Source organism: Chanos chanos, chromosome 6, assembly GCF_902362185.1.
Source record: "Chanos chanos chromosome 6, fChaCha1.1, whole genome shotgun sequence".
Classification (NCBI taxonomy): Eukaryota; Metazoa; Chordata; class Actinopteri; order Gonorynchiformes; family Chanidae; genus Chanos; species Chanos chanos.
In genome coordinates, this window is record NC_044500.1 from 35,255,853 (window position 1) to 35,270,110 (window position 14,258).

A 14,258-nucleotide genomic window follows, 5' to 3' on the forward strand; every position below is an offset into this window, starting at 1 on the left:
GGCTTTTCCAGGCTACAAATGAATAACCTAACAGTGATATGCATACGAATTATAACAGGTACTGGCCATTGATGTTTGTGTAACAATGGTAAAGTATCGGTTATATCTGCAAGATCAGTCTGGTCGTCACAGTAAAGCATCTCCTCTCTTAACTGAAAAGGGCTGCTTATAGGACATGAGGGGAAAGATTAAGCAAAGGTAATTGTTTAAAGCTGAGTTGCCCTCTTGTGGACAGAGTAGAAAGTGCAGCTGTTCCTGAGACTTACTTGTTTACTTGAAACAGCATAAACATAAACTCGTTTATGAGTTTACATTCAGTTCCGCTCGCCAGTGTTAGTATACATAGCATTATAAGTATGGTAAAAGAATATTCTATGTATTACTATTGCCTTATCACAATTGTTGCATATGGTGAAGGGAAAATAGGTTGCTTCTACGAAACAGAGACATCAATTACTGCACAAACCGTAGAGTCACTCTCATGGAATTCGGGTTACAGGTCGAAATGCAACCAAAAGCTTTAAAGCAATTTAATTTGGCGGGGAAATGAGCAAAAATCAAACTGTCGGCATCGTGAAAGATACTGCTTACAGACATTGGGAATGAACACGTGGAAAAAAAGATGTTGTCGGAGAGCACTGTGCTGCCCGTAGAAGCTCTCCGAAGACTCCCTGATTTGTACTTTGACAGTGAACGTATACAGAGTAGCATTATCTTGGGAAAAAGATCAGAGCGGTATTTTCTAATCGAACAGAAACTACACTAGAATTGCGCAATACTGTTCTTGTCATAATACCAGTTACTGTTTCACACTGCCAATTCTAACGTGACAAAATACCCACATTTCATGTTATTTTATTTCTACATGGGTCATATTCAACATACCGAACCCCGCTTTTTTTCTTTGATGAATCGTGTTTCTTCCTATATATGATTTACAAAAATCAGCTAAAAAATTCTTTGAGTAGCTGACATCCTGAAATTAAAATAGTCCATTCAGCGAAAATTTCAATCAAATCCTGATTGTAAGCATACAAAACAATATACCGGAGCATGGCAGACTTTGCTTTGGAAGCCTTTTAACTTTACTTCGTTGCCACATCGATAGCGTGGAACTTCCCTGTCACTATGTGGGCAGGACAAACCACAGCGCTTTAAGTCTATGGGACTGTCGGCATCCCGAGATGGGAGGAGCTAAGGTCTGCGGGCCTCAACCACGTTTTTTCACCCTTTTAAAAAGACTTGAGCGTGCGCAGTGACTGAAATTTCGGACTTAGTCTGTTACACAACTGTGTCTTTCTTCATTCTGCCTACATCTCATCGCCGGCGTTTTAATCTTACGCGTTTTAACTTTGTTTTTTAAAAATAACGGCTGTGGAAATGAGTGGGGATTATTCCCACAACGATTCCCAGGTAAAGTTTGGAAAATGTTGAAGTGTCATCGCTTGTCCTATTTGATTATTTGTATAGTGGCTAGCTTGCTGATTTAATTGCCTCCGCAGCAGGCTTTTCCCAGCAAGCTAAGCTAGTTCGCTAACGTTAGCTTTTAGTTGGCACCAGACAAGTTGTATTTTAACGTACGTTGCTTTCAATATAACTTGTCAACCCATAATGATCTTTTCCGTGATTTGGAAACAGATGTTCTGTTATGAACCTGCAATAATTGGTATACACAATTAGTATGGCATTTTTAAGATCTACACTGTTCGCAAACTAGCCAACCTAGCTATTCTCGAAGCTATTATCAACCGGTAGGATGGCTGACTAGCTAACTGGCTAGCGAGCAGGTTGAAAGTTAGCAAGCAATTGACCTAGCTTTACTAAACCTATTAAAACATTTTGTGTTTCACAGATTGACTCTGGATCCCGATACAATGGTAAGTGTAATTTGTGAGAACGACACATTTCATTCAGTTATAGTTTATCACTTCCCTAAAGCTGACGACCTTACCATTCTGTAGCTCGCTTGACGGGCAGTTAGTTTTACAGACAGAAATGGCGTCCCAGAGACTAAGTCCCCTCTCGCTCACTAACAGGCACCTATTGTTCACATTGGGGCCTCACAGATCATATTTGTATTTCTTTTATGGAGATCCGACATTAGATTTCAATAGAGGGGGAGATATTTTGTCTGAAAATCATCATATATTGTCTTTTGAGTGAGGATGAAGGCTCTAATTCCGGATCTGAAAGTAGAGGTTTTGGGGTTGAGGACTTAGTCTCTGCGCCATTTTATTTTTCTCTGCCTAGCGGTCTGCATGTAGAAAACATAAAGTGCAGATCGACGTGATATGGAGGCGAAGTATGGAAAGGCGTTCAGGTTTGAATCCCGGGGCAAATCGCACGCCGTCTCCGCTTAAGTTGTCATTAGTTAAACACCAGTTGCTCAGTAATAAATAAATAAATCCATGATGCATAAATTGATTTATAGACTGCAACGGTCAGTTCAGGTACATCTCTCTTTTGTACCAAATTTTTTAAAAGTCCATAATGCTTGATTTAACCAAAGAGCAGTTAATGGATAGCTGTAGTGGTTTATGAAAAGTGGGTGGAAGTGGGATGCTTATTTGGACCTTAGTGAGCTTGCAAACATGAATAAGTATGTATTGGTTTGTTTAACTTGTACAAGTTTTTTAGGAAGTAAGTTTAGGTAAAGCTTGAAATTCATTAGTATACTTCTGAATTTTTCTCACATGGATGTGAGATCTCGATAAAAATAGTTAGGCTTGAATACAAGGAGAGGTTTTGTTTAGTTCCAGAATGGCGAGAGCTTTGACAAGCCTCTGCAAGCATCTCCACACTATTTAGACTCTCAACAATTTACCTCAGTATTTGTTTTTCCACAGAAGGCAGCATCAATATCCACCTTACTTCACATAAAATTGCACTCATGTTAAATTCCATCTGCTTTAGCAGTGGGCAGAGTGCTGAAGGGTTTGGTGTACAGATATTAATGTGCACCTACCTATTAAGTTTGAAAGAATTTTTAATTTGATGAAAAGACAAATAAATCAAAACAGTCACAAACTGGCAATGGTTAATGATTGCATTACTCCAGACTTGACGTACACTTGTACAGATAGAAAGCTTATAGGCATAAATCTATATATTGAACTAGTTACATATCTCATAGCTACCAGTGCAGACATAATCTCACATGAATGATCCTAGAATACCAGTTATTTTTGCACAAGGTTTTGTAAACATCACTGCACATCTATTTTCTGATAATCATTCCACACTTGGAAATGTTGTGGAGTTCACTTTTGATATCACAGCCCTAGGATGTATGCAAAACTGTTCTCATTTTATGACCTTGTAACTTGGCTGGGTAGAGGTTCTCACCACAAATGTCTTCTGTGCTGTGGTACACTAGCATCCTTTAAAGACTTGATTGGTAAATGAATGGGTTTTTGGCACTAGAGGGTGCTGTTTACTAATATGTTTCACCTCATGTATAAGTTCACTAGTTTCTGCACAAGACAAAGTTAATAAGATAGAAACCACTGTGTAGTTAAGTTGAACTCATTTAACATTAAATCGTCTTTTAAAAAAAGGTCTCTTTTTGATTGCACTGCAACCCCTCATATACAAACTGAGTTTTAATAAGTTCTTGGTTTGAAGAAAACTTGGAGTGTACTACGGTGAGGCATCACGTGTGCCTCTGTCTCTTTGTTTTGCACACGCTTGCTCATGACATAGCGTAAGGATTACTGTACCTGGGGCATGTTGTAACAGTTCTCACTCCCTTTATGGGCCCTGTCAGTCTGATAGAGTTTCAGTGGAACACTCTCACCCTCTGTAATTCGATCCACAGCACCATATACATCCGAAAGCAATGGTCATCTCCCAAGCAAGCGAATTCAGATGGGTCCTGCAGAGAAAAGGCTTAATGTGGGCAGATTTGTTGCTTTGTAGATGCATGCTGCACTAACTAACTAACTTAAAGTAGAAGGACGTGTCAAAAACTTACAGGGAGTTACCAGTAATGGGTGAGGCAGGTCAGACAGGGAATTTGGTAACTATGGTGTTACAAACAGTCGTGTTTTGTTTTTCAGTTAAGTTGTCTCTGTGTTTGCATACAGTAAGATGTCTTTCCTTGACCATCTGAAAATACGTTTCATGACTAGATGCAAGGAGGGTTCATTACTGTGGCACTTGCTGAGGCCAAAGACAATAGTTAAGTGTTATGTGTTAGTGTTAGAAGGTCCTCAATTTGACAGTGTTTATAGAAGCTTTAGGCAAGGGTTACCATGGAGAAGACGGTTCACAAGTATCATATAAATGTGGATATTTAGTGCTGTCATCTCTTATGATGTGCCATTGTTAATTTTTACTGCTAAATCAGAGTCTTGCAATTTAAGAGAGTATCCTGATTTGGTCTAGATAGTATTGCTTCTCATATTCATGGTATTGCATGTGTAACATGCTGTGCTCAATGTCAAATGTTTTTCTTTTGACAGATTCCCATAAGCACAAAGAGAAATATAAAGAGAAGGAACACAAACACAAGGAACACAAGAAAGACAAAGACCGTGACAAGTCAAAGTACAGTAATAGGTATGTTTCATGGCTTCTGTTTAATTCCATTTAAATCAGTTGTAGTGATCTGTCATTGCATGTTCAAGCTACAAGAGAACAGTAGTAGTCCAGATGACCGCAGCATTCTCTGTTAAAATCGGGGGATGTGCCTTGCTTTTGGTAATATGGATTTGTATGCTCTGCTACACATAGTCAGAGTTTTAGTACTCCACTTGGAGTGAAATATGCACAGATGTGCTCTCTCACACAGTGTTTGGGCTTTGTGATAAGCAGGGTGTGTTCCAGAGATTACTCAGGCCAAGGGGAAAGGAATGCTTGTTTTATTACCATTTCCTCTCATAAGCATTGCCTCCTATTGCTGTAAATATAGTTGATGAAGGAGATGAACTCACATGTTGTGTGTGTGTGTGTGTTTTTTTCTTTCTTTCTTTTTGCACCAGTGAACACAAGGACTACTCTGAGAAAAAACACAAAGATAAAGAGAAAGAGAGACTGAAGCACAAAGATGGCTCCTCAGACAAGCCAAAGGACAAGTACAAAGACAAGGAAAAGAGGAAAGAGGAGAAGGTGTCGCACTCTGTTTACTTCTAATGTTGATATGCAAGAATGAATCTATAGAGTTTCAAACCTCTCTTGTCGTTGCGTTCTTTTTTTTTTTTTTTTTTTAATGTTTCTTATACCGTTGTCCGTGTACAGAACACTCATTCGCTTTTGTTGGTTTTGCTCTAACAGCTGTACGATGGCAGGCTCAAGAAAGAAAAAGAGAATGGCTTTGCTAGGTGAGTGACAGCTTTAGTATAAGTTTTTGGATGTTTTATTTGTATGTGTGTGTGTGTGTGTGTGTGTGTGTGAAAATCAAATCAATATTTAAGTAGAGTTGAGCATGTTTTTATTCTGTTTATTTTATGTAACTTGCTTTCCTGTAGATGTTTTGAATCGTGATCCTTAAACAAATCTATGAGCTTTGTTACTTATTGATGTTTAAATTAATTTCTGACTGTTTTTGTATCTGGCCTTTGCAGTCCTCTACACGTAAAATCAGAGCCTGAAAGTGACGACTTCTACCTTTCTCCCAAGTCCCTAAAGCGAGAGCGTGACGATGATGAGTAGGTGGCCTTTTGTACTGGAGCTTTGTCTAATCTGCCATTCTTATGTCAGATTACAGAGTATGGGGAAAAAATCCTGCCTCTGTTGCCTATTTAATGATGTGCTTGATATTGTTCTTTACATACTCAGTGGGGTTTTTTTCTATCGAGGGGGTTTTCTTTAAAGGGTACAGAACTCGAAAGAGTATTGTGGTGGATGTGGGAAGGTATTTGATTTTAATCTTTGTTTTGAAACTGAACTTATGTCTGTGTGTCTTTTCAGTTCTGAATACAAGCCAAAGAAAATGAAAGTAGAAAATGAGGATAAAAGTGAAAAGAAGGCAAAGAAAAGAAAACAGGAGGATGAAGTAAGTTAACTGCTCTGTCCCCCTTTTCTCTGGGTCTCCCTTTTGTCTTTTTTTGACGGTGAGGGGAAAAAGTAGGCTCTTATAACCACTGCTCTTTCTCTTGAAAGAATACAAAAACGAAAAAGAAGACAAAAGATAAGAAGGGGGAAGTTGCTGATGGGAAGAAGAAGGCAAAGAAAGAGCCAGAAGAAAAGTGGAAATGGTTAGTTTCACATCCCACCATCCTAGATTCTGTGTTGTACGAATTGAATGTGAGCCGTATGACCGAGGCTGATTTTGATCTGTGTGTATTTGCATCGCTGAATGGTAGTCATGTGATGGTCCCTCGGGTTTTTGTGCGTACCTCTGACCCTCGGTGCTTTTTTGCTGACCTTTAGGTGGGAAGAGGAGAGATATACAGACGGTGTTAAATGGAAGTTTCTGGAGCACAAAGGGCCGGTTTTTGCACCACCTTATGAACCTCTTCCTGAACATGTCAGATTCTATTATGATGGTAAGTCTTAACTGTGTGGCTGCAGGCTTCCATAAACGTGTGTAACATCTTTTTGTGGAGATGGAAATCATGCTGACTTCCATTCCATTTTCTGACTGTACTTTAATAGTAGAATATTAAAGCTGTTAAGCACAGTATTGTTTCCAGGAGATGAATACAAATAATTCATCCTGTGTTTTTTCTTCTGTTAAATCTATTATTAAAAGCATAAAAGTTAATTATTTAAAGAAATTATGTGCTGTCCTACAGTAACCTGAAATATAAGGTGTCTCGTAGATGCACCCTGGTGTTCTGTATATTCTGTGAATCTGGTGCAAGCAGAAATGTTATCCACAGTTCTTAGCATTGTCTTAGAAATTTGAAGGATGATCTAGTGAGAGATTTCCTGTAGAATCAGCATTGATGTGTTCATAGATTAATTCATGTGTAACTTTTTTTTTTTTTTGTCCTCTCTATCCAGGGAAGCCCATGAGACTCAGTCCAGAAGCTGAGGAAGTGGCCACATTCTTTGCTAAAATGCTGGACCATGAATATACCACCAAGGATGTGTTTCGGAAAAACTTCTTCAAAGACTGGAGAAAGGTATCCTCGAAGTCTTTTGCTGAGTCAGTTTAATGGTTGTTTCTTACAGTGGAAGATGCACTGTTTAGAAAAAGCCAGTTGTGGAATGAAATTAAAAATGTTTCCTTTATTGTAGGAAATGACTTCAGAGGAGAAAGGCAAGATCACAGACCTAAATAAGTGTAACTTCACTGAGATGCATGAATACTTCAAAGCTCAGTCAGAGGCCAGGAAGCAGATGTCCAAAGAGGAGAAACAGGTCAGTCCAGAGCTCCTGCTCTTTTTTCCATCACCAGTGTGTAGGCAAAGGGGTTACATGGAAGGGTGTGTGTTTGTACTATGAACCAGAACTTATATTCCTGGAAACACCAATTTGAAATACTGGTATATATCCAAAAAAAAAAAAAGATATATATATATATATATATATATATATATATATATATATATATATATAAAATCAATTCTCATCCTCCACCCTTGTTCCCCTCAGAAAATCAAAGAGGAAAATGAGCGTATTCTCCAGGAGTATGGCTTCTGTATTATGGACAACCACAGAGAGCGCATTGCAAACTTCCGTATTGAGCCCCCGGGCTTGTTCCGTGGCAGAGGAGACCACCCCAAGATGGGTATGCTGAAGCGTCGTATCAGGCCCGAAGACATCATCATCAACTGCAGCAAGTAAGTTTGGCACCAGATGGCAGAGTGCTGTTCCACTGTCATGTCAGTTTCCTAGAAAATAACTGAAGGCCTTGGCTGCTGCCTGGTTCGCAGAGATTCAAAGCAACCCAAACCACCACCTGGCACCAAATGGAAAGAAGTTCGTCATGACAACAAAGTCACATGGCTGGTATCCTGGACAGAGAACATTCAAGGCTCCATCAAATATATCATGCTGAACCCAAGCTCAAGAATTAAGGTAACGTCTCCCTGTTCCGTAAGCTAATTTTTACTTCTTGAAACGTTAGGCTGTGTAATCACTCTTTTTTTTTTTTTTTTTTTTTTTTTTTTTTTTGACTTGATCTACAACGATAGACAAAATATGTATGACCAAATAAGGAGCCTGGGAGGCCTTTAGCCTCAGACCAGTTTTTGTTGCTCTTGGGATACTGTTACAGGTTTTGAGTGGTTTCTGGTGGGATTACGGCTGTGCAGTATAATGCTCCATGTTACAGTAGGAACCTTTGTACAGTAATGATGAGGTTAAAAAATGGAATATGTCTAGTTTTGTTAAAATGATCAGTAGGCTTAACTATATATAAAAAGAACAAGAGGAAGAAAATGCAGCGACTTATACATACAAACACTTCATGGCGCAGAGACATCCTACCATCATATTCTGTTGCCGGACATTGCACCCTGATAGAGTTTGACTACACCTCCTGTTTCAACAGTTGGGCTGGTGGACTGTCCTTCAAGAATATTTGTAGTTATTGGAGAGATGAAAGAGGTGGAAATCTGCTTCTCTCCCAGATATTCTCTTTGTTCCAAAACTTCCCAGAAAGGTTCATTGATGTTTAGATTAGAGAGGCCATGCATGATTTGATTCCATTTCAGTTAAGAAAAAAAAAAAAAAGAAACTCTTGAATCCACTCAGCAAAGTGGACAGCGGTATTAAAGTTTTGAAATATGGGAGCCTTTGGGTGAAACTGTGTCAGCGAGTTCTTTTAGTCGACTGACGTACATTTGTACTCTTTAGCCACGAGCACTGTGTTTCACTGTCAGGTAATGAACTTAAGGACCATGCTGTCTCCAACCATAATTCAGTCCATATGCAGGAAAGACAAAAACATATCGGTTGTTCAAATTATTTTTACTTGCTGCTCAGAATCCCAGATTTTGTACTTATGCCAACTTTCACATTCATATGTTTTGGTTTTGATCATGTGCAGTTTCTGAATGGTAAATGTACCATTAATATTAGGTTTTGAAGCTTGAAACCTATGGGTTTCCATGCTGCCAGATCAGAGTGCAAATGGACTCCTGTGGTAAATTGAGCCCATCAAGTTTTGTTTTTCAGCTGTTGGACAGCTTTCTTTTGAATCTCGTCCTTCAGTTGCAATTACCTTTACTTTGTCTTGATGCGTCTTTCCTGCTTTTGCATAGTTCATCATGATGTTACACAGTTTTTCAATTTTTGTATTTTTTTTGTGACTTAAAGCCCATTCTAAATTGCCCATTAACTGTCTTGGCTGTGTCAGCAGTGAATTTATGAACAAACTGTTTTCTTTTACCCCCTTGGCGTTCAAAATAAAGACCTATTTATTGACAGTGAAGTGATTTCTAAATGATGTGTAAACTTTTTGTTTTTACTGGTCCTCATTTGTGCTCAGAGAAGGTAGGGTGAAAAGAGCATCTTTACCACTCGCCTTGAAGACGGGACGCAAAGCTGTTGTCAGCCAAGAAATGGATTTTTTTTTTCTGAATGAAAACTACGAAAACTTTGTTACATGTTGGTCTGCAGTGATACGGTATCAGAAAAAAAATGTTATAGCAATATAGTTTCAAGGATGCAATTGTTGAAATTGAGCCAAATGTCAAAGGTGAACTTCCCCTTCAAAAGATTAAATTGTAAGGAATTTTTAATGGCAGAAACGTATTGGTATGGACTGTTGACCTTAATGAGAGAGTTGAAATGGTCCTGGATTTTATGTCTTTCCATCATTTTGTCTTCTGCTTGTATGTCTGTTTAGTCCAAGAACAACTACTTCACATAATTTTGTCCCATCCAGTGATTTTTGTTCTGTAGGGTTCACACTATTGTACGTTGTTGTCTATGTGTTTGCTAAACAGGGAGAGAAGGATTGGCAGAAATACGAGACAGCCCGACGGTTGAAGAGTTGCGTGGACCGGCTGCGCGCACAATACAGAGAGGACTGGAAGTCAAAGGAGATGAAAATCCGACAAAGAGCTGTAGCCCTCTACTTCATTGACAAGGTGAGATGGCCCGCAATGCGTGCAGCGCACGAAAGACGAATGGAGTCTACCGGTCTTAGCATTTGAACATTTGCCTATTTCACTTACTCATGCAGTCAGGATTTCAGTAGTGACCCTGTTTGTGGACATTTGACACAAGACAGTTTCAGAGCGTCACAGGATTTGAGTCATTACTGACCCAGTTTGTGTTCATTCACAGCTGGCTTTGAGAGCTGGTAACGAGAAGGAGGAGGGAGAGACTGCAGACACAGTGGGCTGCTGCTCTCTCAGAGTGGAACACATTACTCTTCACCCCGAGAAGGATGGCCAAGAGTTTGTGGTAGAGTTTGACTTCCTGGGAAAAGACTCTATCCGCTACTACAACAAAGTCCCCGTGGAGAAAAGGGTATGTGTATCTTAATCCAGTTTGATCTTCCCATCCCTGCTCCTCATTCTCGGAGGAACGCGTCATTTTCCCATTGGTCACGTGTTTCGGATTGGAATTCACGTCGGTATTTCAACCCTCAGGTTTTCAAGAACCTTCAGCTTTTCATGGAGAATAAGCAACCAGAAGACGACTTATTTGACCGTCTCAACGTAAGTGTTTCGACTTTGTGATGGAGTGTCTGTTCTTTCTGTTGATTCATATAAACAAGGGCAATTTTCATGAAATGTTCTACCGTTCTGCAGACCACCATTCTGAACAAGCACCTTCAAGAGCTGATGGATGGATTGACGGCTAAAGTGTTCCGTACATACAACGCCTCCATCACCCTACAACAACAGTTGAAGGAGCTCACCACTGGTAAGTTTCGTCTGCTTTAACGGAGGACGTCTCCGTATGGGCAGCTATCTTGCAGCCGTGCCCTTTGCCAGATGGGGAAGATGGTTCCGGCGAAGCCCAAAGATGACTTTAATTTAATCTGTACGCAACGTGATCCTTACTCTGTCCTTGTCGCACTTCACAGCTGATGAAAACATCCCTGCAAAGATCCTGTCCTACAACAGGGCCAACAGAGCTGTGGCCATCCTCTGTAACCACCAGAGGGCACCACCCAAGACCTTTGAGAAGTCCATGCAGAACCTTCAGACAAAGGTGCTTAATGGGTTAGGGCACTAACCGTAGTGTTCATTCTGACAGCAGTGTCAAATGGCAGTTCACATGTGGCTCAGTGTAGTTGTTTGTAAATTTCTTTCCTGTGTTCATTCACGCGTCTTCTTTTCGCATTACATCCAGATTGATGCAAAGAAAGAACAGCTTGCTGATGCAAAGAGACAACTAAAGAGTGCCAAGGCTGATCACAGAGTATGCAAAGATGAGAAAAGCAAGAAGTGAGTATGGAAACATTAGTTAGTTTGGAGCCCAGCGTTGAAATGGCCTCAGATGTTAGGGGACGTTTTATTGTGCAGAGCTCATTTTCTCTCTTGTTTATTATAACAAAGAGCTATGGAGGCCAAGAAGAAAGCAGTGCAGAGAATAGAGGAGCAGCTGATGAAGTTGGAGGTACAGGCGACAGACCGTGAGGAAAACAAGCAAATAGCCTTGGGTACCTCCAAACTCAACTACCTGGACCCCCGCATCTCAGTGGCCTGGTGAGCACTGACACACACACACACACACACACACACACACATCTGCTCACATCAAATGCGGGTTAATGAAAGCTGCACACTGAGACATGAGACTTCAGAACTCTTTGAGCTTTCACTAATGAGATGTTAATTAAGAGGTTCACCACTGTATTGTCTGTTTATCAAGTTATTTTTAGATGTTTCTCATTTATTCTGTTTTTTCTCCCCCCACCCACACACAGGTGCAAGAAATGGGGCGTTCCCATTGAGAAGATCTATAATAAAACTCAACGTGAGAAGTTTGCTTGGGCTATTGACATGGCTGATGAAGACTTTGAATTTTAAACCTGGTTTGCAGTTCCTTGTTTCTTTCCTTCATTTTATTTGGAAATATCTTTAAGCATAAATGATTCCAGCAGGTTGCAAACCTATCAAGGGAATAGAGGATTTAGAGAAATGAGTATGGTGACAGGAAGGCTGGAGCACAGAGGGTAGGGGTGAAGATATTTAGGCCATTACCTGGTGATCAGCAGGGTTTGGTTTGGGTTAGTCTCTGAATTTTGAAGACTGACCAAGACCTGTCACCTCAAGGTCACATGGTCGCTCCTTGGACTGGAGAACGAAACAGTGGCTTGATGTTTTCGCCTGTTCACTGATTTTTTTTTTTTTTAATTTTAATAATTTTATTTTTGTTTTTCCTTTTTATCCCCTCCCTGCCTCTGGGTATAAGGGCCTGAGGATGTCTGAACTATGAACTCTGTGGTCCTATAGCTACTGTATTCAGCAACAAATTGCTTTGTGTACCTTTTTTATTGTTGGTCTGTATTTTTAGCCATCCTGTATTATTAATGAATTCTATATTTTAATAGAAGAAAAGAGATGAATCAGAGAATTCCTTAAGTACACCCACACGCCTTGTTAGGAAACAGTTAAGTGTACTGAGGTTATGAATTAGGGGAAAATTTGACCATGAAAGCTGTGTGTTTGGGTGTATGTGTGATGTGAAATGTTTTTAAACTGGACTTGGAACTGTGTTGAACTATATTCATGCCACAAACCAGAAAGATTGCGGGAGAAAGGGAGAAACACAAGCTTGACATTGACGATTTCTCCATAAACAGGCAGAATGTGAACTTTTTTTTTTTCTTTTTTACAACCTTTATCAGGGACTTGTTTTGAATCTAAATGTGAACGAATATTTCCCTATGCATTGCCACAGTGATACCGCTCTCTCCGCTCTCTTCACAGTTCGAAATCTCCATCTGGTTTTAATTCAATCATTTCTAGTGACTGTTTCTAAGAGGAAAAGAAAAAAAAAACTCCCCTATCTGTTACTTGAAGTTATCACTACTTTAATGTGTTGTTTTAAAGGTAGTTGAAAGGAAAAAAATTCTTCCAAAAGGTATGTGAGGGATGTCGATTTTGCCAAAAAGAAAATAAGTCCGTGTTACAAGCCTAGGCAATTTATTTTTAATTGTGTAAAGATCAAGGACAAATATTTTAACATGAATTTTAATGTGAAATTCTTTGTAAAGTTTATTCCACTTTATCTGCCTTTACAAAAAGTAAAGTTGATGGCAATTTAACTTCCTCTTTCATTTTATCAAGTTCATGTCATGGCTTCTAATCATGTTTTTTTTTTTTTTTTCTCCTTGGTTTTGTTTTTATTTCTTGCCCCCCCCCATTGTAGGTTATTTAAGAATAAAACCCTACAACAATGAAATCATGATGGATGTTCTACCCAGTAACATTGTGTTCTCTTCTGGGTTCAGATTCATTTAATTTTTTTAAACACTGTATACACTCTGCACTGACCCTGGGTGTTTGTTATAAGTTGGCCTTACATGTGAGAATAGGATGCTTATTTCTACACTTACAATAACTGGATCAAAGACTTTCCTGTGTTCCCAGAACCTCAGTGAAATTCCAGTCTGACTTGAGAACAGTCTCCAAAAAGAATCTGGAGGGGAAAGGATCCAACTTGTTTGTCTTGGAAGCAGTGACTGCAAGAGGCTTAAGCCAAGCTATGGTTTCAGGCAGGGTTTCAGCAAAAAGTTTGAGAACTGCACCTTAAATCTCAAACTGACATTACCCCTCTGAAAAGTATGCTCTGTAGTCATTTGTCTCTGTGTATTGGATGTGCATGTGTTAACACATCAAGGTTTAGTCCAGTAGTAACTTGTAATTTTTGGGGCACAATTGATTATTCCTGTAGTCTGAGAAGCAAATAATGGCTTCTCAAACTATAACAATCGGTGGTTTCTGTATTACAGAAACATCATGGTTCTCTGATGTACAATACTTGAAAAGAATCAAAAAGGCTCCTATTGTGAAATTCCCTTTGGCTCTGCTCTGGTATGTGAATGAGCAGACGCTACAGAAAGTTTATTTGAAGATCCGACCCTTTTTCATTTGAATAAGGAGTAGGAATGTGCGATCTAAACAGCCTGCGAGGGTTTTCTGTTCTAAAAGCCAACCAACATTAAAGAAAATGCTTACTGATGAACAATATTCTTTTCACTTCATCACATAAAGCTTAATTTATTTAATTTATGTCATTTAATTTTAATCAAAGTCGATAATAAGTTCACATAAGGAAATGGTAAATATACACAACAACAGCTGCTGGTGTTTAAAGATCTTCAAGCAAACTGTATTTGCAAGGAGCAGAAAGGAACACTTTTGGATAACAAACATGTGAGTAAATGCTTGAAAAGCTAT

The 14,258-nt window shown here is 39.3% G+C and overlaps 1 protein-coding gene across 5 annotated transcripts; it reads left to right on the top strand.

The window, feature by feature from the left end:
• The first annotated feature begins 1,297 nt into the window (after positions 1-1,297).
• top1a (DNA topoisomerase Ia) lies at positions 1,298-13,257 on the top strand. Of its 5 annotated transcripts, none has more exons than XM_030776302.1 (22): positions 1,298-1,413; positions 1,853-1,877; positions 4,452-4,560; positions 4,983-5,109; positions 5,275-5,321; positions 5,565-5,648; positions 5,911-5,999; positions 6,059-6,066; positions 6,121-6,197; positions 6,373-6,488; positions 6,949-7,070; positions 7,186-7,308; positions 7,543-7,730; positions 7,824-7,968; positions 9,843-9,986; positions 10,186-10,371; positions 10,494-10,562; positions 10,656-10,770; positions 10,934-11,061; positions 11,203-11,297; positions 11,409-11,558; positions 11,780-13,257. In XM_030776302.1, exons 1-22 carry the CDS (start codon positions 1,381-1,383, stop codon positions 11,880-11,882), a joined length of 2,283 nt encoding a protein of 760 aa, XP_030632162.1. In that variant the 5' UTR covers positions 1,298-1,380; the 3' UTR covers positions 11,883-13,257. The 5 variants fall into 5 exon arrangements, with proteins under 5 accessions (XP_030632162.1, XP_030632161.1, XP_030632159.1 ...); XM_030776301.1 differs by having other exon boundaries at positions 4,464-4,560; XM_030776299.1 differs by lacking the exon at positions 6,059-6,066 and having other exon boundaries at positions 4,464-4,560; positions 4,983-5,121; positions 5,911-5,995; positions 6,103-6,197.
• The last annotated feature ends 1,001 nt before the right edge of the window (positions 13,258-14,258 follow it).

Bases quoted from the DNA above. Each gene is read 5' to 3' on its own strand.
- top1a (XM_030776300.1), top strand. From the start codon at position 1,381: ATGAGTGGGGATTATTCCCACAACGATTCCCAG. The intron at 4,561-4,982 runs GTATGTTTCATG...TTTTTGCACCAG, and splicing joins AAGTCAAAGTACAGTAATAG to TGAACACAAGGACTACTCTG. The intron at 7,071-7,185 runs GTATCCTCGAAG...CCTTTATTGTAG, and splicing joins TCTTCAAAGACTGGAGAAAG to GAAATGACTTCAGAGGAGAA.